The sequence below is a fragment of the Mustela erminea genome, chromosome 1 (assembly GCF_009829155.1).
Source record: "Mustela erminea isolate mMusErm1 chromosome 1, mMusErm1.Pri, whole genome shotgun sequence".
In the NCBI taxonomy this organism is placed as follows: Eukaryota; Metazoa; Chordata; class Mammalia; order Carnivora; family Mustelidae; genus Mustela; species Mustela erminea.
The window spans coordinates 124,618,710-124,642,851 of record NC_045614.1 but is presented as its reverse complement, the minus strand read 5'-3'; the positions used below and the strand labels follow the sequence as shown (position 1 = coordinate 124,642,851).

Sequence of the window (24,142 nt, the reverse complement as noted above, 5' to 3'; positions counted from 1 at the left end):
TCCCCTGATCCCCACATAGACCTTGTCTGCTTGGTGATTGCCCCCTCCTCCTTCCCAGCTCAGTTAGTTGTTTTACACATTTTTTTTCTCCCTCCCCTCCTCTCCCTCCTAGCCTCAGCGCCCCTGTCCCTATCTGGAGTTGTTATTCAAGATTGTGTCTCTTATTTATCTTTGTGCTTCTAATACCTAGCGCGGTCCTTGGCACATTGTGAGCCCTTAACAAATATTTGCTGACTAAATGTGGGGCCGACTGCGGGGGCTGCCGCTAGCTTCCAGCCAGGGAGACAAATGCCTGAAGGCTGGCCGCCATCAGACAGGCTCAGCCAGCAGTGGTGGAATGTGGGACAGCTCAGTGCCAGAGCTCGGGGCAGCAGCATGGCGGCGGGGCGGGGGGGGGGCGCTCTCTGCTTTGCAGTCTGGCACTCTGGGCCATGAACTGTCTCTGTGATCTTGGATAAGTGACATGAGCACACACACCCCCCGCCCCAAGCCTCGGTTTTCTCACCTTTGAAAGGTAGGACAATAAATAGCACCGGGGCTATGAGAAGTAAATCATATATGGTGTGTACAGGACTTGGGATGGAACACCTCTGTGTCGTGTAGAGTGTGTCATTTTGTGAAAGTGAAATTCCCTGCTCCACTCTGAAATAGGAAAGGGGTGCCTGGCCGCTGCCCAGAGAAAGACCCAGAGCAGCAGCAGTTGGGCTCTTTTAAAATTTGTTTTTCAGCCATGTCCCATAACACCTTCCACTAAGAGCCATATATTTTTCTTTGAGATTCTGTAAATGATTTGTTTTAGGTGTATTAACGGTATTTAGGATTTGTTGATTCCAGCCATCTTTCTGGAGCCTCGGGCCCCCCTTAATTAAGTGAGTCATTGGCTCTCCAGAAACCTGGATACTATAGAGGTCCAAACAACTTAGCCATTGAGTGAAAACAGGGTACAGATTGACAAGGTATTTGTCCTGAGACTTGTAAGAATTCGGTGCCTTGGGATCTGCAAGGCATCTGTGGATCTCAGAAACAAGGTTGCTGTTATTCTAAGTGATTTAGGAAGAAACCCCGATCAGTACGTGTCACCTCCAAACCCAGCGTGGTTTAATCTGCTCTGATAACGGTGCTGGATGTTGTCCCCCACATACTGCTGGGCTGTTTATTTTCAGGGTGCAAATAAATGTAAGCTGCATTGTTCCCATCCACTCATGTTTAGCTTGTGGAAACAATTGATTTGTCGGTTTCAGAAGTGAGTAAACTGACCTAAGAGAAACAACTGTCCCTCCAAGAAGCCATTCCTCGAAAAAATAATCAGCAGTATATCTGAAAAGATTCGAGGTTCTTAGTACTTAAGAAATGATAGAAACAGATTGTGAAACCCTAGATTTGAGTATCTCTTTTTTTTGAGTAATGATCTCTGACCTTTGCCTTTTAAATTTTCCATTGTGTTATTATTTTTCATGATGATACTTTTGAAGTGAAGCCAATATTTCCATGGTAATATTTCCTTAACGTACTCCCTAATTGGATCTGCAGGCCTCCCACATAGTTAACTCCAAAGTCCTGACCAAATTTAGAAGCTACAGACTTACATAGAAATATTTTTTTAACATGGGATGAATAATTTAGTAACTTGATGAAAATAAATGGTATTTTTGATCCAAATAATGAGCATCATTTGCATATGATATAATTTAAGAATTAAGATAGTAAAATTTTACAGAAAAGTTTTAAAATACTGAATGAACAGGAGAGAAAGGGGTCAGGGAGAAGGAGAGCTAAAGACCATGTATCAAACACCTACTAGATCAGGTGTCTTACTTCCAAGTGTGTATGCACATATATGTGCTTTTACCTAGCAACTGCCTCGAGTTGGAGTCTACATTTAATTAACACACAGAGAACAATGATTTTTAATCATTATGTAATTATTTAGAAATAAATGGTGGTTTTATGAATCCTTCTAGATCCTTCAAAGCAGTTTAATTCCTCAGCAGGCTTGCAGTGGTACCTCCACAACAGACCTGTTTACATCTCTCGTGCCAAAGCAAGTGTCAGCTTTGGTCTTGTCCACTGATCCTGTAACTAGAAATCACCACTTTTATCATCATCGTGAAGGAGATTGACTTCAGTTTGCAGTAGAATAATTAAACATCAGGAAGTCAGTTTTATGGCTTCTACACTTCTTTTTTAGGATGTCAGCCATGACGATCCTTGTGATAGTCAGATTAGCTTTCGCCCTGAAGAAGGCCTGAGCCAACCAGAGTTCTTAGAGCCTGAATCTCTCGTTAGGGTCACTACCTCCCTGGACACCTGGAGTAGGCATCTGGTGCAGAGGATTTCCTCTTTACATGACATTCTCTTGAAAGGCACTGTGTCATCTCCTGGCATCCTCCTTGAAATGGAAGTGAGTTCCAAGTTGTGCCAGAGACAAAGCTCTCTTTCTATCCAGATTCCAGTGCCTAAAGAAAGGAAGCGTGAGGCCTGGGAGTCGCACAAGGATGTCAGCCATGACGATCCTTGTGATAGTCAGATTAGCTTTCGCCCTGAAGAAGGCCTGAGCCAACCAGAGTTCTTAGAGCCTGAATCTCTCGTTAGGGTCACTACCTCCCTGGACACCTGGAGTAGGCATCTGGTGCAGAGGATTTCCTCTTTACATGACATTCTCTTGAAAGGCACCGTGTCATCTCCTGGCATCCTCCTTGAAATGGAAGTGAGTTCCAAGTTGTGCCAGAGACAAAGCTCTCTTTCTATCCAGATTCCAGCGCCTAAAGAAAGGAAGCGTGAGGCCTGGGAGTCTGCGTGAGGGAGGCAGCAGGAGCACAGGAGGGAATGTTCTCCTGCTTCTGCGACAGTGCTGGTCAGCTAGGTGGCAGGCCGCTTAACTCTAGGAAAGAATTCCCAGAAGTCACAGCTGCTGTTCTTTGAAAATGCTGGACCGTTCTCAGCACTTCTGAAAGCCTGGCCCATCGGAGGAGCGCATGTGCATGGAGATCTGCGTTCAGAGGACCCTTTGCCTGCTTCAGTCTTGCTCAGGGAATCTGGAGAAAGGGGGAACCTTGTTTTAGTCAATGCTTCCAGGGCTGTACGTCACTCTTCCATTAATAATTGAGCTAAGTACAAGTTCTTAATAGCTGATGGAAAAGAATTTAAAGGGTTGTGAGTTTATGGATACTTGTTCAGTATCTAACACGCTAGCATTCGCCAAGCTACTTTGAAACTTGATGTTACTTCACACCACCAGTCGTCGAATCGGTGTTACTCCACTCTGTTCTTGGAATTGTGCACAGCAGCGATTTTCAGTACATAATGAGCCTTCTTTTGTAATTGTAAACTAAACTCTTAATAGCAAAATATCTCCAAGTTAAAAATCAAATATAGCAGCCAGTACCTCAAGATGACCCATTAATGATGTGTCCAAGAATTCAACAGACACACTGGGGTGTGTATATTGTATGTAGAAATACTGCCTAAACTCTATCTAGTCAGAACCAACACATGAGTGACCAATGAAGGGCGATGTGAGGAAATGACTGCTGGGCACAGGTACCAGCAAAACGTGGCCAGGGCACAGAGAAAACAGCAGTTGATCCTGAGCGGGGTTCCAGGCAGGGGTAGACAGAAACCTTTCATGACTTGGTCTCAGGCTGCTGTGGGACTCTCTGTGCTGTGTGTCTGATGTGAGAACATTTCCCACACGTCAGTCTTCACTTCACTCGGTTGGTACTTTTTGAGGCAGAGGTCCTAGGTTAGAAAGTAGGAAAATCAAAAGCCAAGTTATAGGGGGAGAGGGAATGGCATCCTTGAAGGGGTGGTATAGGGCAGGAGGGGTAGATGGCCAGAGGAGACGCTTGTCTGGAGCCATAGCAACAAGGATGGAGTTTGATTCTTTAACTGTGTCTTTGGTTTTTTAAACAGGTGTGTTATGCTGGTCTACCATCCACTGTGTCACCTGTATTAAAGTCAGACTATCGTAGCCCCCTTTGGTTTTTGTTTTTCAGTTAGCAAACATTTACTAAGCCGTGACTACTCACAGTTGACTAGGACTTGGGTCCTGCCCTTCGGGAGACCCACAGTCCAGCGGGAAAGGGAGACAAATGCCGTAAACGTGATTTATGATCATAAAAATATTAACAAGTTGCTGTAGGACAGAGGGGTGGTGAGAGGTGAACTACTTCAGGGAAGGTTACTTGGGAATAAGGAGGCTCGGCTGATGTCACAAATGATGCATAGGAGTTAGACTACAGAATTGGTTACATAGATCATGAAGCTGTGTCTGTACGGAGCAGAAGTGGTACGGAGGGATCTCTGCGAGAAATGGAACGAACAGCAGACTCTAAAAAAAGATTGGAGTGCCCCAGGAAGCACTAGTTAGAGGGAGCACCTGGGATGGAAGGGCAGGAAGCCCACAACAGGGTCTGTCACTGAACAGCTTACAGCTCGGGGTGGCTGGAGCCCCATCCTGCTGAGAATGGCGGGCACGTGAGGTGGAACCTGCCTCAGTGGGGTCCTAAGTAAGGGAAGAAAGCTGGCATGTTTGAGGGTGCCAGAGTCCTCTGTTCAAATGAGGTCTTACACGGAAGCTGCACACACACACACACACCACCACCACTAGCTGGGAGGAGGTGAGCCACTACCGAGGCACCATTTCAGCCCCAGGCTGGGTCCTACTCCCCCCATTGCTAAGTTCTCCTGGGAGCTGAGGCATCCAAGGAGCCTGGTTTGAAGGTACTGGCTTTGGCAGCTGGGTGGCCTCCAGAAAGCACCTGCGGACAGGGCTCCTTCCAGGTAATGAGATGTTCATCACGGAGATCATGAAAGTCTCACATTTAGCTTTTTACCTTTAAAAAAATTCCCACACAGGACAGATGATTTTACTTTCCGGAGGATCAAATGGGAATTGTGTTAGAAGGAGAGATGTTCCAGGAGCTATTGTGGACATCAGGATCTAGACCATCCGTGTGATGGTTTTTGCCTTGTCATTAAAATTGTTTACCTTACGTTAACTCCCGAGCCTGTCTCAGGCCACTGCTCGTCATCACAAAAATGTTACTGCAAGATGTAGTGTCTGAATAATTTCCTCTGTGTTTGTTTTTCCTCAGGTTTCTAATATTCAGGCGAGAGCAGTTGTGCTGTCCTGGGCGCCCCCTGTTGGACTCTCATGTGGACCCCATAGTGGTCTTTCTTTCCCCTACAGCTATGAGGTCGCCTTATCCGACAAAGGACGGGACGGAAAGTACAAGATAATATACAGGTAGTCCATGTCTCCACATGTTTTCTGCACTGCTGAATGGTGAAATCGGAGTCATTAGGGAAAATCAGAAACAGGAAGAATTTAGAGGCTTTGCAAACTTTTCTTTAAATAGTTCATTTTAAGTGTTAGTGATAATTTTAATGGCAGGAGTTATTTTTGTCCAGAGTAACTGCCGATCAGAAATGACTTTTGTAGTTACTTGGTGTTGATGAGCTATTACTTGGTTATGTTAGCCTGTCAATATAGGACTAATGGAAAATTTCCATTATTGCCTATTAGGGTAAAAAGTGAGCATGACTTTGAATTTTTAAATACATATCAGTCATGCACTCTCTTGATTGATTACCTTTTTTTAGACCCAGATGATTTTCTAGTCTGGTTTTTTGAAATTCTGTATTATGGTTTCCTTCCATTTCATTCTATTTCTTACCCTCCACAAGAGTTTTCTAGCCTGTAGTAAAGATTGCTTGAAAGCATTTCAGTCCAAGGCTTTCCTAAATAAGTGTAGCTCAGAATCATCCCACACCACAGAAACCAGGTCACACCAACTCACTCCCAGGTGAGGACACTGTGGTGATTCCCCATTGTACTTAGAATAAAATCCTAACTCCTTACTCCAGCTCTTATCCATTTGGTTCTGTTTTGAGAAGTCGAAATTTGTAAAGAAATGCATAGAGCACCATTTTTCCCAGCTGCTCCAAGAAACAGTGAGGTTCTGTCCAGGCAGGATGACCAAGGATGGCAGGAGCTAGCCTCCAGTGCCCAGAGGGACTTGGTCAATGACATAAGTGAGGAAGGTTGGGGGTGAGGTGTGCAAGAGCTCTCCTGCCTTCCTCTGAAAACACCAGCCGCCACTCACGTCAGGTTGTTATCATAAGGGGATACAGCTCTAGAGTTGCCGATTTCTTTGGATTTTTTTTTTTCCCCTAAGAAATACTGGAAATCTGAATTGTTACATAAGCTTTCCTAATGTCAGACTCATTCAGCAAACTCAAAAACACTAAGGATACAGTGCAGGTCAAACTTGAGAACTGTAGGCATGGTGTGGACATTGGCTTCCAGTTTGCAACTTTAAAAAAAGTCTTACTGTTTGAAATAACGTCCAACTTACAAAATCTTGCAGAAATAAAGAGACAAAGGAATTTACCCAGATTTCCCCTATTAGTATCTTTTTATTTTCTTTGGCTTACTTTTGGAGTTACTCTTTCTCTCCCATTTTTGCTGTCTTCCCAACCCGTATTTTTCCCATTAGTTGTCTATTACATGTCCTTTTACTGCTAAATACTTCGGTATGTTTCCCAGGAATAGGGATATTTTCTTACGTAGCCACAGTGCGATGACCGGTTTCATGAATGTACATTGATAAAATGCTTCAGTCTAGTCCATTGTCCACATTCCAGGTTTATCTGTTCATTAAATACGGTCCTATAGCGTTTTTCTTCCCCTGAAGTACAGAATCTGGTCCAGGGTCGGATATTCCGGTTCGTGGCCATATGTCTTTCACCTTTAACTTGGAACACTGGCGTAGCATTTGTCTTTTGTGACCTTGACCTTTTCTGAAGAATATAGTCAGGCCCCCACCCCTCACCTTTTAAAAACTTTTAATGGAACATTCCTTATTTTATATTGGCTGTTGCCTTGTGCTTAAGCTGCGTTGCATTTGCAACTTCTGATCATATAAGTGGTTTCGTTTTATGAAAGAAAGGATTGATTTGTATGTGTGTCAGAGAGCAATTAGTATTGGTATGTGAGGGAAGCACATGGAGATTTCTTCAAGAGAGTTGAGAAGTTGAAGCATTTGGGGTTCCTGCCAAGGTCAGTCTGAGAGCTACCTTCAGTGGACAGCTGGTATAGTTATTTTACACTTTCATTTATCTCTCTATTTAATTGCCTTGCTTACTTGTTTTTAATTTACTTTGAAGTACTGATAAGACCTTTTGGAACTTCGTTAGTAAGTTAACCTTGTCATTTTCCTGATCTAGGATGACATCATTAAAAGGAATCTAATATGCTAGTCCAGAAGGGTAATAATACCAGATAGGCAAGATTATTTCTGGTTTATGGTGGTATCAGACATGAGTTTTGGAACCATTGCTCTACATGACTGTGAGACCCAAATCTAAAACCTGTCTTAACTGTTGAAATGGGTATCATTGACTAATAGATGATTTTTCTTTGCAGTGGAGAAGAATTAGAATGTAACCTGAAAGATCTCAGACCAGCAACTGATTATCATGTGAGGTGAGTTAGGATATGAGACCTGACCTGTGTTGGAGAATTCAGATTGCTAAAATAGATCATGTGCTCCTTTTAGGAAGTTTTTGGGTAAGGGCACTTGCCTAACTGAAAGTTGTGCTACCTTAGCTCTTTGGCCATATGTTAGTGCTGTGCACTTGAGAGATGGTAACTGGGGAGTAAACAGAAGGCTTCTGATAATAGAGAACCAAAATGGAATTTTTAAAATGATTTTTAAAGTAACTTTTAAAGAGTCTTCTAAGATCTACTGGATTGTATGGTTTCACTTACAGTATTTTCTTTCTGTAAAAGAAGTGAATATTTTGCCATTGGTGTTTCAGTTGTCTGTCAAGCCCCTTCACATATAAATATATATAAATACAAAATTCAGCACAAATGAGTAAGTCTTGCTTTGCTGCAAGAACACCTTTGGTCCTTAAGAGACAGTAGGTTTTGAAATGAGACAAGTAATGCAAATATCTAATAGGCATTAACCCAACTTGGCAGAACCATGAATCTATATAATCTGATACGTAGTCTGGTATCTCTACTCTGATTTTTCTGGAATCTCTGCTGGGACTATTATAATAGGCAGAGCTAACTAATCTTAGGAAGAAGCCCAGCCAACCATAGACTTATGAAGAGGAGAGTATTACATGAACTTTTACAGAGCTCACCTAATCTTTAAAGATACATTCACATACCCATTTGCAAACAGGTCACTGAAGGTGGTCCGTAACAGTTTTTAAATTTCAATTTTAACTTAAAATTTTATGTAATTTGTAAGCTGACCAGGAATTATAATTTTATCTAAAAGAACACATAACAGCAGATTCTGTCTTCATTCTTCGTCTATGTTATGTGTGCACATCAAAGTATGTAATACAGTTGCAACACCAAGCACACAATGTTTATTATACTTCCCAAAGGTTCCATCATGATGGAGCGGAGGGAGTATCACCTAGTAGGGAGAACACATATTAGTTGCCAGGCGGCTTAAGTTCGAGTCTGTTTCTGCTGTGAATTGACTATTTTAATTGTGCTTAATCACACAGACTCGAGGCCACAATATTCTCTCTAACAAAGGTAGGGAAGTAGCGATTATGTGCCTTACTATATTATATATGCCAGATTAAATGCCTTATTAGCCGTGTAAGTGTTTAAAACTAAGTTTAAAGCCATAATGAAAGAGCAAGGTGTTCTGTATTCCGTCTCAAGAGGCTTATCTGACTGGTTGTTACATTGCTTAGAACTCTGTTGCAATGCTCTTTTCCTCTTTAAATCAAAACATTTGGATTTTGAATCAGTTAGCTTCAGCCCAAGCATTTTGAACTTTTCACAGTCCATACAAACAAAAAGATGGGTGTAATTTGTGAAGCCGAGATGATGATAGAAATACTTGATTCTTTCAAATGGTTGATTTAACAATGAACCAGAAAACCTGCCACCATGTAGGGAACCATGTAAATGTTCTGCATTGTTAACATATGTTTCCTTTTCTCTCCCATCTTTTCACAGTGGATTGTTATTGCTTTATAAGGGTTTACTTTATTAATTTCCTGCTCATTCATGAGCTAACAATGTCTTTGTAAAGAAACTTGTAAGTTCTTATAACCTTAAGTATCTTCAGGAGGCTGCCCTTGATTGGCCATTCTGTCTGTTGTTTCCCTTCATTTCTTTTTAACTCGTCTTACAAAGGGTAAATTCTGACAATATTGGCTCATTGGTTCTTTTTACTGCCATGTCTTATAAGCATCTTGAACTCCCGGGCAGATAAAAGGAATAATCAATGGACGCCCCAAGAGGAAGAAGAACATGGGGTAGTTACTCTCTGGAGGCTTTGGATCCAGACCTCTCCTGACATATCGGGGACCCCTGACTTTGCTTTACATCACACCTGTGCAACACCACACTGCAGCCTAAGACACCACCAGCTGTTACGTGGTATCTTTCTCTGCTTGCCAGGGAGGTAGAAAATTCTCCCTCTTTTTGGTTGTAATCGCTTTTAGTATTTAAAAAAATTCTCTCCTATTAAAAGTGTCTACGGTCCAGATTTTCCTTGTTCCCTGCCTGGTCCCCAGTTCCCTATAGATCATTCACACTCTCACCTTATACAGTTTTTCCTTTTTCAAGCTAGAGAAAAATCGAAATGTTCGCAACTCCTGCTTGGATATAGCTTCCTCTGCATGGAATTGCTTTGGTGAGGCAAGGTGACAGTAGGGCACAGAGCTTGGACTTCGGGGTTAATGGCTCCGGTCACTTAGGCAAGCCATTTAAACTTAAATGGCCTTGTTTTCTTATTTATAAAATGAGAATAAGATGGATACCAGCCTTGGAAAGATGGTGTGAGAACAAATGAAGTATATGTGCAAACTTGTTGTAAGTCTGTGAAGTGTCTAAATGTTTCTGTTTATTCTGTTTTGTTTTTCCAAGATGTTACGGTGTTTCCACAGTCTGACAGTAAAAAAGGCTGCATGACACAGGTTCATAGCCTGTGTATGGTTTGACCCTATCTCTTACTGTTTTATTGAGGTAAAGTTATGTCATACTTGTCACTGAAAAAAAAAGGGAGCAAAAATCCTTTTTATGATGTAGCTGAGTTAACATTCACAACGTCTTAGTTCCAGGAATATAAGCTTGCATGAAACAACAGTAGCCTCAAATATGATTTTAAATTTAACAGTCACCTCTAATTCCTCAAAAGACTGGGTGGAAATAATTTTCTCTCTAAATTTCCATAATAGAAGCTGCAGAAGAATTCCATTACTGTAGGACTATGAAAGAAGCAATTATGTTCATTGCCATTTTTATGTATTTGTGTGTTACCAATTTAGAAAGTGTCACCTGGTTCAAGTCTGTAGAGCCAATGATAGAAACGACAAGAGAGTTCTTTCAGCAGTTCAAGGAGGCCGCCTCCTCCTTCCAATTCTTAATGCTGCAGGTTTCGATGAAGGCCTGCGGAAGTCTCCACACGTCACTCTTCAGTAGAGTGAACAGTTTCTTTCTCATGTCATGTACTAAAGTCCTGTCCTGGGCATCTGTTCTTACATATCTTGTTGCCTTTCATTTTTGCCACTGATTCCATCCCCTTCATTCAGATCATTCCATATCTTCATTCAGTGCTTTTTGCCATTTTCAACTCTTTTCTCCCTCCTGCTAGTGAGTATTGCTTGAGTTGGTTCACCCATCAGATACCCAAACCTTTCTTTAGTAATAGCCTCTGAGTATCATGGATGCTGTTGTTGGCTGTCTGGTGCTTAGCTAGCCTCAGTTCCTGGGCAAGACGGCTCGTGACGTCTTCCTGTCAGCCCGCTGGGATTGGGAATCATCAGGACAGTGCTACAGATCACGCATCTGTGGCTGTTTAGACTGGCACTTGACATGCCATTTATACCGAATTCCATGTGGAAAATTGCATATTGAGATATGTTAGTTTTTTTTTTTTTTTTTAAAGATCTTTTTAATTTATTTGACAGAGATCACAAGTAGACAGAGAGGCAGGCAGAGAGAGAGAGAAACAAGGAAGCAGGCTCCCTGCCAAGCAGAGAGCCCGATTTGGGGCTTGATCCTAGGACCCTGGGATCATGACCTGAACCGAAGGCAGAGGCTTTAACCCACTGAGCCACCCAGGCGCCCCAAGACATGTTAGGTTTTAAAGATTTTTTTTCTTATTTTTTGCTGTGAGTTTTTGTGTTCATTTCTGCACATCTAACTATTGAACTTTTTTTTTTTTTTTTCCTCCCCTGGTGATTGAGGAAAGCAATACTCCTATTGATTTGAAAATTTAGATCTTGGATCTTGGCATAGATTCTTACTAAAGCCATCACTTTTTTATTTGTTACCAAGTTCTAACACAAATTGCTTTTTGCATTTTAATGTTGGTTGAATGTTTAAAAGGAATCAGTTTATAATTACCAAAGGGTATTTATTCAGTGCTTCCACATAGGGCATTGTATTATTTCTTGTAGAAAGCCACCAGTACAGAATCTTGTATATGTGTTGTGTGAGAGAGAGAAAGACAGAGACAGAAAGGTTGTGTGTGTGTGTGATTATATATTGAGGGAGAAATGAGAAAAATCCAGTACATACATACATACATACATACATCCTACATGAATAACTATTTTATAATACATACATATAAGTGTATGAGTTTAAACACATAAACATCTATATTCACTCATTTATAGGAATATTTATACATACACAAAATACCATACGCCTGTTCTAGTTGGTAATTTTAGAATTAATACTGCCATTGAACTAACCGTTTTATCATGGGAGTCAGGAATGATGATGGGGTAATCAGGAATGTGACTGATGGAATGGATAGCAATTTCATGACAAACTTTGAAGCAGCTTCCCAGTCATTGGCATTAACAATTTGGCAAAGAAGTTGTCCAGAAATGATACCACATAATAACATTTCTCAGAAAAATTACATGATGAAACATTTCCAAAAATATGGTTGACCATCTCAGTACAGAATTATGAAATAGGTGTTACTGACTAGAAACCGTGGTTCCTACCATGTCACAGATGGGCTGGAGGAAGTTGGAGGCAAATTTCTGAAATTTTTGGAGCACCTGTTTCATAAGGGTTTAGTCTGTATTTAAACTGAAACAAATGTGAAAACCCAACACAAGATCAGTCATATCATTAGAAAAATGTATTCTTCTTGGCTGGGATAAATATAAAAAGAACTGAACTGTTTTTTGACTTATTTAACCCAAGAAACTGATCCTCATCCACTGATCCTTCTTTCACATGAGAAACACATCACTATCCTATGAAAAACATTATTACAACATTCTTGAGACTAAAGCATCATTTCCAGAGACTTTTCTGTAAAAGTTACTGCTCAAAACGGAGCGATTAGTTGCTGTCTACTTACTGAATGACTTTAACTGAAGGATATAATCATGGGATACTTAGATGTTGTGTCAGCTTTTAGATAACTGTACGCAGCACGTTTACATTGCATAGAAAATGGATTTCCTTTGTGGACAGACTTTTATGAGTGCAAAACACTGACTCCCAATTTAAACTACAACGTTCTTTGAGTTGAAAGGCAAGAAAAATAACTTCTTGTGGCCCGTACAACTGCCCATCTTCAACAGCCTCAAATTTTTAGTCTGTCTCCAGGATCTTCTGTTTCTCCCATCAGTAGTCGTCCTGCCAACCTGGCTGTCAGGAGCCTCCATCACTCCTGTTTCTCTAGCCTAATAAATGTGGATTTTGTGACTCCCAGAATCTCATTAAAGAGTAAGAGTGCACTTGACTGAGTCCAGATCTCCGCAGATAACTCACTGCCATCAGCCAGCCCCCTGTGGGCCCTTGTCCCTGCTCCCTTTCCTCCACTCTATGCGCCATGTAGATTTTGGGGGCCGACTCTGTCAACATTCAGGACGCAGTTGACCTGAGTATAGTCTGAATTCGTAAACACATGGCCAGCGACTATGAAGTGAGACTTCTAGGAACCCAGGTAGGTCAAGAGCTGGGTACAGGGCAGCTGAGACACTGTGTGTGCTGACGAGACAGCAGGAAGTGGTGAGGACTCTGAGGTGGACTGTACCCACCCCACCAAGAGGGGAATCGCTCTCCTCTTTATCTGGTTACTACCATGCAAGTATGCCGCTGCATTGCTAGAACTTCTGAGTGGGTTTTTTTTTTTTTTTTCAGTGTTCCAAGCTCCATTGTTTATGTACTACACCCAGTGCTCCATGCAATATGTGCCCTCCACAGTACCCACCACCAGGCTCACCAGGCTCACCCAACCCCCCACTCCCCTCCCCTCCAAAACCCTGTTTGTTTCTCGGAGTCCACAGTCTCTCATGGGTTGTCTCCCCTTCTAATTTCCCCCAACTCACTTCTTTCCATCTCCCAATGTCTTCCGTGTTACTCCTTATGCTCCACAAGTTAAGTGAAACCATTTGATAATTGACTCTCTCTGCTTGACTTATTTCACTCAGCATAATCTCCTCCAGTCCTGTCCATGTTGATACAAAAGTTGGGTATTCATCCTTTCTGATGGAGGCATAATAGTCCATTGAATATATGAACCATATCTTCTTTATCCATTCGTCTGTCAAAGGGCATCTTGGTTCTTTCCACAGCTTGGCGACTGTGGCCATTGCTGCTATGAACACTGGGGTACAAATGGCCCTAGAACTTCTAAGTTTTATGAGAAACCAGAGGTTTGTTTTTCTTAATGAGAGATCTCCAGAACTTTAAGTGGTAGCTTGATCTTTAACTTTTGATTTCAGAAAATTTGAGATATAGTCAGAAGTAGATAGTAACTGATGGAATCTCTTAGACCCATCACCCAGCTTCTCATTGCCTTGCTACCCACACCTCCTCCTCCTGCCCTCACAGCTGTGGCGAAGTCTGGATGTCATCATATTTCATCTGCTTATCACGTGACCGTCATCACGTGCCCATCCAAAAAGCAAAAAGGATAATTCCTTCGTGTCTTTAAAGGGACACGACTGTTTCCCTTCAGGGACTGTTTCCATTTCCTCACCTGTCCTAAAAATGGAGGTTTTGTTTCTTCACTCTGTTGTCATTGAAATTCAGACATGGTCTGACTATTCCATTGGGCTAGTATCTCCTAAGTTTCTTTTCATCTGTAGGTTCCCCCTCCCTTTCTTTTTTGTCCCTTTGCAGTTTTATTTGTTGGAATAATTTTTTTTTTTGATCCTGTAGAATTTTTGACAGTATGAAGTAGGCTGATTGCATCCCTGTAGTTTTGCTTAATATATTCTCTTGTGTTTCCTTCATAGTGGCAATGAGGCTTAATCTGATATAGGTTTGGTTTTTCGGCAGAGGTTTTCTAGGTAGTGGTATTTGTCTTTCATTAGGAGTACATAATGTCTGCTTATCTCTTTCTGTACTGACCATTGCCTATGTCCTTCCATTCATGCAGAGGTGGCTGTGATATTTTAAAACACTATTTCTTCCCTCTCCACACATATCTTGGGCCAGCTGTAACCCATGAGCCACCAGCTACAGAATCCAGTCAATCTATTAAAGTTTAGGCAGGAACCCTGCCCATGTCTGGAATGTTCTGTGATTCATTTTCCGAGTGAGCTCTTAGTACAGGGAAATGATCTTGCCAGATCTACCATTCACTTTTCTATTATCATGTTCCTACTTAGAGTGAATGCAGAAAGGGACATTTCTTTTCACTGGGTTGGGTGAAGAGCATCTTAGTAAGTATCCTTTGTTTGGATCAGATGTCATGGTGTCCTCCCATAAGGCACATAAGTCAAATATCCAGAAAATATGCATCTTACCTTGTAAAATAGAAATGGGCATTAGTACCTTTAACATGCGTGACCTCTATAACTTCTTTGTGATTGACCTTGAGGAGAAAGGACCTTGCAAATCACATACCTAACTAGGTCCTGTTTCCATAATGTTATCTGTAGCCATTGTTTATGTTCTTTGCATAGAGTGAGGAAAGATGAATTGTGGGTGTTCAGAGAAGCATTAATTGCGGGCTGAATATGGACAGTAGGCGATAGAGTGTAGCAATTAGATTTCCACAACTGTGTTCAATTGAGGCAACTTTCTAGCTGTGTAGCTTGGGGAAATTTACTTCCCCTCTGGATTCTGAATTTTCTTCCATCTTTAATGGGACCTGAAGAATTAAGGGCTTGGGGGATGCCTGGGTGGCTCAGTTGGTTAAGCAGCTGCCTTCGGCTCAGGTCATGATCCCAGCGTCCTTGGGATCGAGTCCCACATCGGGCTCCTTGCTCAGCAGGGAGCCTGCTTCTCCCTCTGCCTCTGCCTGCCATTCTGTCTGCCTGTGCTCACTCTCTCCCCCTCTCTCTCTCTGATAAATAAATAAAATCTTTAAAAAAAAAAAAAAGAATTAAGGGCTTGAGACAATTACTGACTGATTAGCTTAATCCTTGCATCTTTATTAGGCAACAGTTTCTTTGTTGTCTTTTTAAAAGTAGATTTTCAAGTTGGATTTTTTTTAATCCTCAATATTAAGAAAAAATGAATAAACAGAAAGGAAGATGGTAAAAAATCAACATAACCCTACTTTATGCTATTTGAAAGAAGTATAGTTTTATAACAATATGTTGCATGCTTTTTGTTCGTAGCTGGTCTGGAGAAATCGGGCCCATATGTTCAGCACTGAGCCTGGCATTTTAATGCGTGGAGTACACAGCTTTAATCTCGGTGCCAGGTGCAAAAGTAAAATGTTCACTTGGATAAACTGTACCTGAACATTGCTTTTCTTGAGTCAGAGATGCACTTGGCAGTAGCAGGCATGTTTCTGAGTGTGAAATGTCCATATTTCCACCCAAGTCTCTGCGGTGTTCGAAACAGTTTAAAGATGTTCTGTTTCTAAGAAAATAGAATAAAGATGTTCTGTTTCTGAGAAAGATCTGTTCTACCCCATTGTTTATACTTCTCGCTCCAGTCGGTAGACTCTGAGCACCGCGTCTCGTCTCTTTTCGGCCAGTCCCTTCCTCTCCTTTCAGCCTCCTTCCGCACCAAGTCAGTGGAGAGTGGCCCGATGGTTTAGAATGTATATTTGAAGACCGATTGGGGGATAAGGATATTTCCTTCCTTCCTTTTTTCCTTTTTTAAGATTTCTGCATTTCAGAGAGAGGGGGGTAGGGGAGGACCGGAGGAGAGGGAGAGAGAAACTGAAGCAGACTGTGCACTCCCATCTCACAACCCGTGAGATTGCGACCTGAGCCGAAACCAAGAGCCAGGAGTCAGGCACTTCACTGTCTGTGCCACCGAGGCGGCCCAAGGATATTTTCGTATTCAGCATATTCTTTTCCAGTCAGTAGACTCTGCTCATCGTAATGCGTTATGACAACTAGTGGAAGGAAAGAAGGAGTTGAGGCACATTCCCTGCTGGGGTCATTATCTCCTGAGGATGCTGGCGGTAGTTAAGTCAGGACAAGACCAGTAGATAAGAGAAGGAGTCATGGTGTGTACTATGTAAATTCTGTTCTTCTTTGGAAAGCCCTGATCTTCTGGGCTGGGCCACTGCCACTGACCATCTTTGTCTCTTTGCTTTCAGGGTGTATGCCATGTACAATTCGGTAAAGGGATCCTGCTCCGAGCCCGTTAGCTTCACCACCCACAGCTGCGCACCTGAGTGTCCCTTCCCGCCTAAGCTGGCACACAGGAGCAAAAGTTCGCTAACCTTGCAGTGGAAGGTGGGTAGCGTGTCAGGCACAGTCTGACATCTAGCCATTTGAAGCGTCCCTGTTTAGCACTATAGTCTGGTGATCGTGTTTGATTTTCTACATAGTAACTATGTGAAACAATGGATTATGATACTGAAAGTCGGTCTGTCTGTAAAAACTGGGCAAAGAGGTAGGAGGTAGAAGTGCAAAAAATAGTTGTAGCTCTCTCTGCAGGGGTAAATCTTTCAGGTTCACGAGCAATACGTTATACATGGTATGAATTCTTAAGATACTTGGCTTTCATCACTTTCTAATGGTTTCGTTCATTTCAGCAGACGTTTGAACTGAAGACTCTAGTAGAAAGTTTTCATGAAGAAAGATTTAGAGATAAGTTGGTTTTGGCTCCATGGGCTTGTTTCAGTGGCAACTCTGAAATGTTTCATATTTAAAACAGCCTAGAATGTTAAGTGTTCTAACTATATTAAAACTTAACTAACTTTTACTGATGAGGCCTTAGATCAGCTGGGGCTACTCATTATTTTTTAAAGTCTGTATTGTATAATCATTTTCATAAAATGCAATTTCCTGGCTGCAAATAACTCTTGCCAAAGAGAGGTCTTTATGGCGTATCCTTAGCTTCTTAACCCACACTTGTGTGTTCCCAAGAAAGTAGCAGGTTCTCTATAATACCAGTCTCTATGGTAATTATTTCTCTATGTTTCTATTTAAATGCAGCTTAAGATACGAAATTTTTAGAGGGAGAGCTGAAGAGTTGTGGTGTTTGGGGAATACACTCACGTGTGAAAGAAGTAAGGGGACTAGAAAGATCTTGTATTGGTGAAGACCTACTTTGTTCCCAATGTAGGAGGTTGAATTTGTGCAGGGCATCCATTCAGGCCGTTGAGAGCAGTGGTTAGCAGTAAAGCCCGGGCTTCTGGAGACCCCTCTTGTGTGGGCAGCTGCGTTCTTATAGCCACTGGCCAACATGGAGTGTATTGCTTGGCAAAGGCAAAGTTTAGACTGGCTTAGAATCTGAACTATTTTATTTTCCTTCCTGGCTTCCAGGGATAATCCAGGTCAGTGATTCCCTACCTTTTCAGAGTTGTAACACCCAACTGGTCATCATTGTTGAAGTCTTTGGAGATACACATCCATTTTAAAACATGGTCTCTACTTGCACATGTACATACATAAACATATCTTTTTTAAAGGAAAGAATTAAAATTCATTTTGTTTGGAAAATAGAAGAAATCTTCTTAAGATTACCAGAGGGACTCCGGGGTCTTATAAACCTAAAGTTGGGAATCACTGATAACATACTCGGCTTAAAACCTGGATGAAATTCAGGTCTTAGAGCAGCACCTTCAAGAAAAAGATTACTTATTTGGAGGAAAACATTTCACGTTGTCTTTCTCCCTTTATTTAACTGTGAATCAAAAACATAGTCTTTCTTGTTCCATGAAGTCAAGTACAAACTTGAAAGTTCTGGATTCAGTTCACTTTTCATTTAAATGTCCTTAAAACAGATTTCCTGATCATAGTGCACCAGCTGGGGGCCCGAGGACAGGGGGACAGGGCTCGACTCCCCACCTGTCCTTGAATCCTCAAACACACGGACAGTCAAGATCTTCTTATTTCTTGTTAGTCAGCAGTAAGAGACAGGGCAATACAAAAACCAAAGTCACTGCTCCCACCTTCAAGGTATGAAGAACCCAACGGTGGGGCAGGATATCATAGAAGAAACAACTGAAGCAGTAGTTTCTCTAGAGAAATTTCTAAACATCATTAATAGAGTTCTTATCCTAGAAATGGGTTCTCCTCTAAAATTTTGATTTTGTCCATTATTTAGAACTTGAGATGTATTCCTGTCTCCAAAAACGAGCCACAAAAGCCTGAGATCACAGTTCCATAGAACCTAGAACACTCTCCTGAAATCTGGGTTTGAGACCAGATATGACCCAGAAGGCAAAAGCAGGAGAGAAGGGTTTCTTCATAAATTTAACTAATACTTGCTGAGCCCTTGATGATGATTTATTATTCGCAAAAATAAAACAGCAGCTCTTGTTCCTGCCTAGTAGTTGAGTGGGTGACTTATATAGTCTCCCAGTAACCTGCCACATCATTTATTCTCGGAACACAAAATTAAACGGGATAGCAAGTGGATAACAAAAGACCACACTTGACAAACAGCCGAGCTGGGCTTTAGATGCAGTTGTGGTGGCCCCGCTGCCTTTAGCTAGGGGCCGGACAGTGTAGTTGTGAACCTCTTGCTTTTTCCTGGGGGAAGGCCAGGCATGGACACGTTGGTGCAGTGGGGAGCCCTGGTCTCCTCCTCCTCCTAGCTGCCTTCTCCTCCCTCCGTCGTAACTACCATCATGCAGTGAGGGACCCATGGCAGCACCCCCTTCTAGCAGGGCTAACCCCACAAAACACTCTTCTTGAAAGTTTTCCACTCCCCTTCCTGTGGTTCAGTGCCCGTTTTCTCAGTGAAATAGACCTCCACATGCTTTTAAGAGGAAAGCAAACGATGAGACTTCTTTTCGCTAACATGTGAAGAGCTAATTGCTCCTCGTAACCTCCCAAGAGATCTCATTTTTTTTTTAAGGGAAATCTCAGTGGCACAGAAGGCTTTCTAATCTTAAGCACTTAAAAAAAAAAAAATTGCTGTGTGGAGGAAGTTACAAAAAAATATATACTCTTAACCCTGAACCTGGCTGGGTCAGGTTTACCCACCGGACTCCAGGCAGCATCTCCATTTCCCAGCTGCCTTTTTACTCCCCCTCTTCCCGAAGTGCCTCTTAAAAGTCTTAGCCCCAGAGAAAGTAGGGCACAGTGTGGGTGTAAAGGTAGAGGCAGAGGGGGAAGCAGCTTTGGCTCTTTGTGGGGCATGATTTTTTAGTAGTGGGGCTCTCTCTGCAGTTGAATTTTATGAAAATTCATTTGTGATAATGTTTCCCAAGGTAACGCGGGAGCCACCAGGGGTATCCACCCAAAGGGAGAGCACAGGGCTAGCATAGATAGTGTACTTGAACTAAGCCAAGAGCTCGGAAGTTTTGTCTGCAAACTGCTTTCTCTAATCTCATTGTACTGTTTTCCTTTTTTTTTTTTTAGGCACCAATTGATAATGGTTCAAAAATCACCAACTACCTTTTAGAATGGGATGAGGTAAGCGTATTTTCATATCCATCCATCTGAAACACCATTTCAAAAATAAAATTGCTGAACAAATACCATTTTATTCTTTTTTAAGATGTGCTAAACACAGGGGGGGAAAAGAACGTAAGTAGCGAGAAATTTAAACCTATAGTATTGACTGTGGAAAAGGAAGGTGGACAAAAGCAGTGTAATGAATTGTATTAAATTGCATTAAATGTATTTACTAGGCTTATTTGCAAGAAATGCTGCAGAAAGAAAAGACAGGGTCTTACCTCTCGTTGGAATCCCTGGTGCCTAGCCAGCCATCAATTCCTATTAAGAATCAACTGCTTTATTACCTTGACCGCTCAGGGCCATTCTGCATAGATGGTTTTGATAAGGTAAACCACAGTGTGACTCGGGAAGCATAATTCGTTTCTTCTTTTTGAAGCCATGGATGTACTTTGGTGTTGCACTGTTGGGCGTTCTCGGTGGGAGAGTTGGAGCCATGCCTGGAGGTCTCACTCTCCCAGAGGCAAGTGTGATCACCCTGCGAGCTAGACCGTCCTGTAACAGGCGCCCCGCACCCCCTGTGCTGTCTCTGTCACCAGAAGCCCTATAACGGTATCCATGGTGAAGTTTCCTTACTCCCGAGCCCACTCTGGGCTGAATGGTGACCCTGTGCATTTCTGGCCGTGCTAACACTCCCCACAGAATCTCACGCAGGAAATAACTGGATGCAGAAAGAAGTCTTTCGTTTCTAAAAAGGAACTGTACTTTTTGTTCCGTAGATTTTAATTCTATTCACTCATTTACCCTCGCTCTATTCTGTCTTGCTGTGAGTGAGCAAATAGACGAAGGGTTTCGAGAATAGGAAATGTAGACGTTGGGAGAAATGCAAGTTAACTAGTCTTTGGGACTTAAATTTAGGGAGATTTTAAAAGATTCAGAATTCAGGCTTGGGCAAAAAGTGACTTGTTGAGTGTGGAAAAAATACTTTCACCAAATGTAAAATGAAATTGAACAAAACTCTCATAATGGAATTTTGATGTGAGAAAGGGGGCCCTCCATCACTTTGGGCATTAGTGTGTTTTCCCATCTGGGTTGCATATGAAAGCTGGAGTCCAAGTTACCGAAGAAACGATCTATTGTTCGGAGATCCTTGTGAATAGTTCCTGCGTACAGATGGGTGAAATCCCAGACTTACTTGACCAGGATATTTTACAGATTAGGTGGATTTCATTTTAAGGTGGTTGGATTGGAAAGTGAAACCACCCTGACGGCCCTTGTGGAAAGAGACTTCTTATAGGCAGTCCCGAAAGCTGGAAAGGAAGCTGACTGACCTGCAGGCACATGGCGACATCTTGCCATCTCCTCTGTGTCCGAAAGGACAAGTGAGAGTTCGACAGAAAATGTCAAATGTGTGTTGGTGTGTTGCACTGGCCTGATGTTTTTTCTCATATCTTAAGATTTTATATCAGTATAGAATTTACCACTAAAGAAGAGGCACTCTTCATTTCAGATCTTCCCCGAGCTCTGTGTACAGTACGTGTGTATATGTGTGTGTGCGTGTCTCCCATGGGGTGTTTTTTTTGTTGTTTTGTTTTTTGGGGGTTGGGTTTTTTTTGTTTTGTTTTGTTTTGTTTTTTTAATTTTTGCTCCTTTGGACCGTGGCCTCATAAGTTAAGTAAGGTCAGAGAAGTTGAGTGTTTGAATGGGAAACCTCCAAGGAAAACCCAGGTGCTACAGGAAATGGTGATGGTGACTCAGTTGTTGGCCACTTTCCCTTTGAATTTGGAATGGAAGTGTCCTGGCAGGGTGAGTAGCGGAAATAAGCTACAGCCGCAGATGAAATGGAGAAGCTTTGTCTGATGACCGTGTATAATCAATAGCACCCACTACAGTCTAGTGGCCACACAATGTTAAACTGTTTATTTTTGGCCTTCTCCTGTCTTTTCCCTGCTTGCTCTCTTTCCACTCTTTCCTTGCTCCCATCTTAATTCTTCAGCCTTCCCTTTCCTCTTCATTTTCTCTCCACCTTCTCATTCCTGCTGGTGTTTGCCCTGTTGAGCTTTATGGAAGACTCCAGGTTAGTGGACTCTGACCTACTATAGAGGCCTTTTGCCAGTAGGAATCCTTTTGTATTCTGTCGCTTAATATTCACCTTGTAGAAAAACTTCTGGACCCCAGACTCTGTGAAGCGCTTCCTGGCCTTTTAAGTAGATGAGCTCCCTGGAAGGAGAGTCTGATCGAAGGAACACCAAGATTAGGAGCTGCGGATTCTGTTCCAGGCTTCACATGCGCAGCTTGACCCTTCCCGTCCTCAGTTTACCCATTAGCTTGTGTATATTTACATCACTGAGGCTCTCTCCAGACTCCTTATTTAGGATTGTCCCTTGTGATAAGAGCATGTTTTAGGGCCCTTTGCCTGTTCATTTTTTTAATATTTCAACATTTGTGGAGCAAACCCTCAATGCCTCGACACTATATAGTGTCCTCGGAGGGATCTGTGATGGGGAAGGTAGTGGTCTTACCCTGATAGCTGAAAAAGCTAATGAAATGCTGTCCTCTAAAACTTAAAAACAGATGTAAATAAAACAGACTAAACACATGCTTCTCAAACTTATTTCCATCCAGTAGCTCCTTTGCTTGATACTGTGCCTCTCCTTTTCAGTCCCTCTAAAGAAAGGCTGCAAAATGATATCGTTGGGTTTCCTGGCAGTGAGAATAGGAGCAGTAGTGACCAATCCATTTCTGTCACTTCAGAAGTAAGACTCCTAACAGGACTGTCTAACAGTTGGTGTTTCTAAATTTGGGGCCAGGTTAGGGATCAGTAGTCCTGAGGCCGTTCACGTGTGTTGGTTTGTGCATCCCACGTTCCCATGCTACTCAAGCCTTGACTTCCTGAAGGGAGAAGATCAAAGGCTCAGAGAACAGCATCCGCCCTCCAAGAAGTTTGAGGGCGTGAGGCTCTGGCTATCCCTTTAGAACCTTCTCCTGGAAGTCTCTGGAGTCAGGTATACCTGGTAACAGGGACTCTTTCTAGAATGTGCCCTAGTGGAGTATGGTGGGGCAGCAGAATGGGAGCAGGTGTTTGCTAGAGTTATTCCCCTCACCACCCCAAAGCCCCTCCAGAGCCCAAGCCCTCTTCTCCCAGGGCATCTGTCCAGACCAGCCATATACCCATAAGCCTCTCTGTTGTACAGGTGGCTGGAAGGACAGAAGAATGGTAGGTTGCAAGAGGAGCAGATCCCTACCTGAGAAGGGGAAAGGTGTTACTCCGAGTCTTGAAGAAGGTTGTGCTCAGGATTAGCACTCCACCCTGTTTCTGATCTGACAGCTGCTCTGAGTTGGCCCCATCCATCTGGGTGTCCCCATATTTTTTTTAATGTACTACAGCACTGGTTAGAATACTCGGGATACTTTGTTGCTTTTGTGCAGTTTTTTAATCACCATTCCAGTAAAAACTGTGGGTGGGAAATTTTGAAAGAGCAGCAAGTCCTACTGTCAAGTTTCTTAGAGAAAGACCTTCACTAATGGAAGAGCCGCGGCAGAGAGATCAGTGAGTACCAGGCCTGTTTCTGCTGGGACCTGGAATGGTGTCTGGAGTTGACTATGGGAAAAGCTAATAGTTAATCAATAGCTAACTGCTGCTCTTCTCTAAGGGCAGGTGTGGCCCTGATGGGAAAGAGAAATCACAAACGATTACCGATTGCCGCTCAGAGGGAAGCTGATTCTCTTTCTTCTGAATTTGTTGTCATCCCTGTTGCCTTGTTGTTCCACAGAATTCACTTGGAAATTACTAGTAGTTCTGCAAGAGGTTTAGCTATCTACTTTTCTCTGTTGATAATTGTAACTAGACAGTCCCTTAAGTTTTAAGACTGTGGGAATGACTCTGACGGGGAGATAGTAATGCACCAGTAAAAATGGAACACACAGGTGTCACTAGCTTTTCAGCTGTGGCCATCAGTGAAACAGGTCAGTTCTCATAATGTGGAACGGTGTGCACGTGGCTGGTCATGTCCCCCTATTGTGGTAACTGAGGTGATTGGTGGCATTCTCAGTCATGGGGCTTGAGAGAGTTGACCTTGCTTTTTTGTGGGCCTTCAGCCACTGTGTTCGCCTCCAGAAGCTTCCCATCAGAAAGGCAGAAGGCCGTTTTCAAGGTAGTTTTCTGTTGGGCCACTTGATGAGACTTCGTTGTGTTTCTACACCTTTATGATCACAGTGTGTTCGCTACCCCCACATTTACCCCCATGTATACAAGTCACAGTCATTCTGAAGGCTGGCAGAAAGCAGGCCCAGAGTCTCCTGAGGGTTTCTTTCTTAGGCTAAATTAGGGTATTATACCCAGCGCTGACTT

At 42.5% G+C, this 24,142-nt stretch overlaps 1 protein-coding gene across 3 annotated transcripts in view; it reads left to right on the top strand.

Moving 5' to 3' along the window:
- The window catches only part of FNDC3B (fibronectin type III domain containing 3B), a 339,705-nt gene that overhangs the window by 246,044 nt on the left and 69,519 nt on the right, over positions 1–24,142 (top strand). For all 3 annotated transcript variants that reach the window (XM_032341218.1, XM_032341222.1, XM_032341225.1), the window contains 4 exons: positions 5,097–5,248; positions 7,430–7,489; positions 16,536–16,674; positions 19,756–19,809. In XM_032341218.1, coding sequence (XP_032197109.1) covers positions 5,097–5,248; positions 7,430–7,489; positions 16,536–16,674; positions 19,756–19,809 — 405 coding nt within the window. The remainder of the gene's footprint in view (positions 1–5,096; positions 5,249–7,429; positions 7,490–16,535; positions 16,675–19,755; positions 19,810–24,142) is intronic.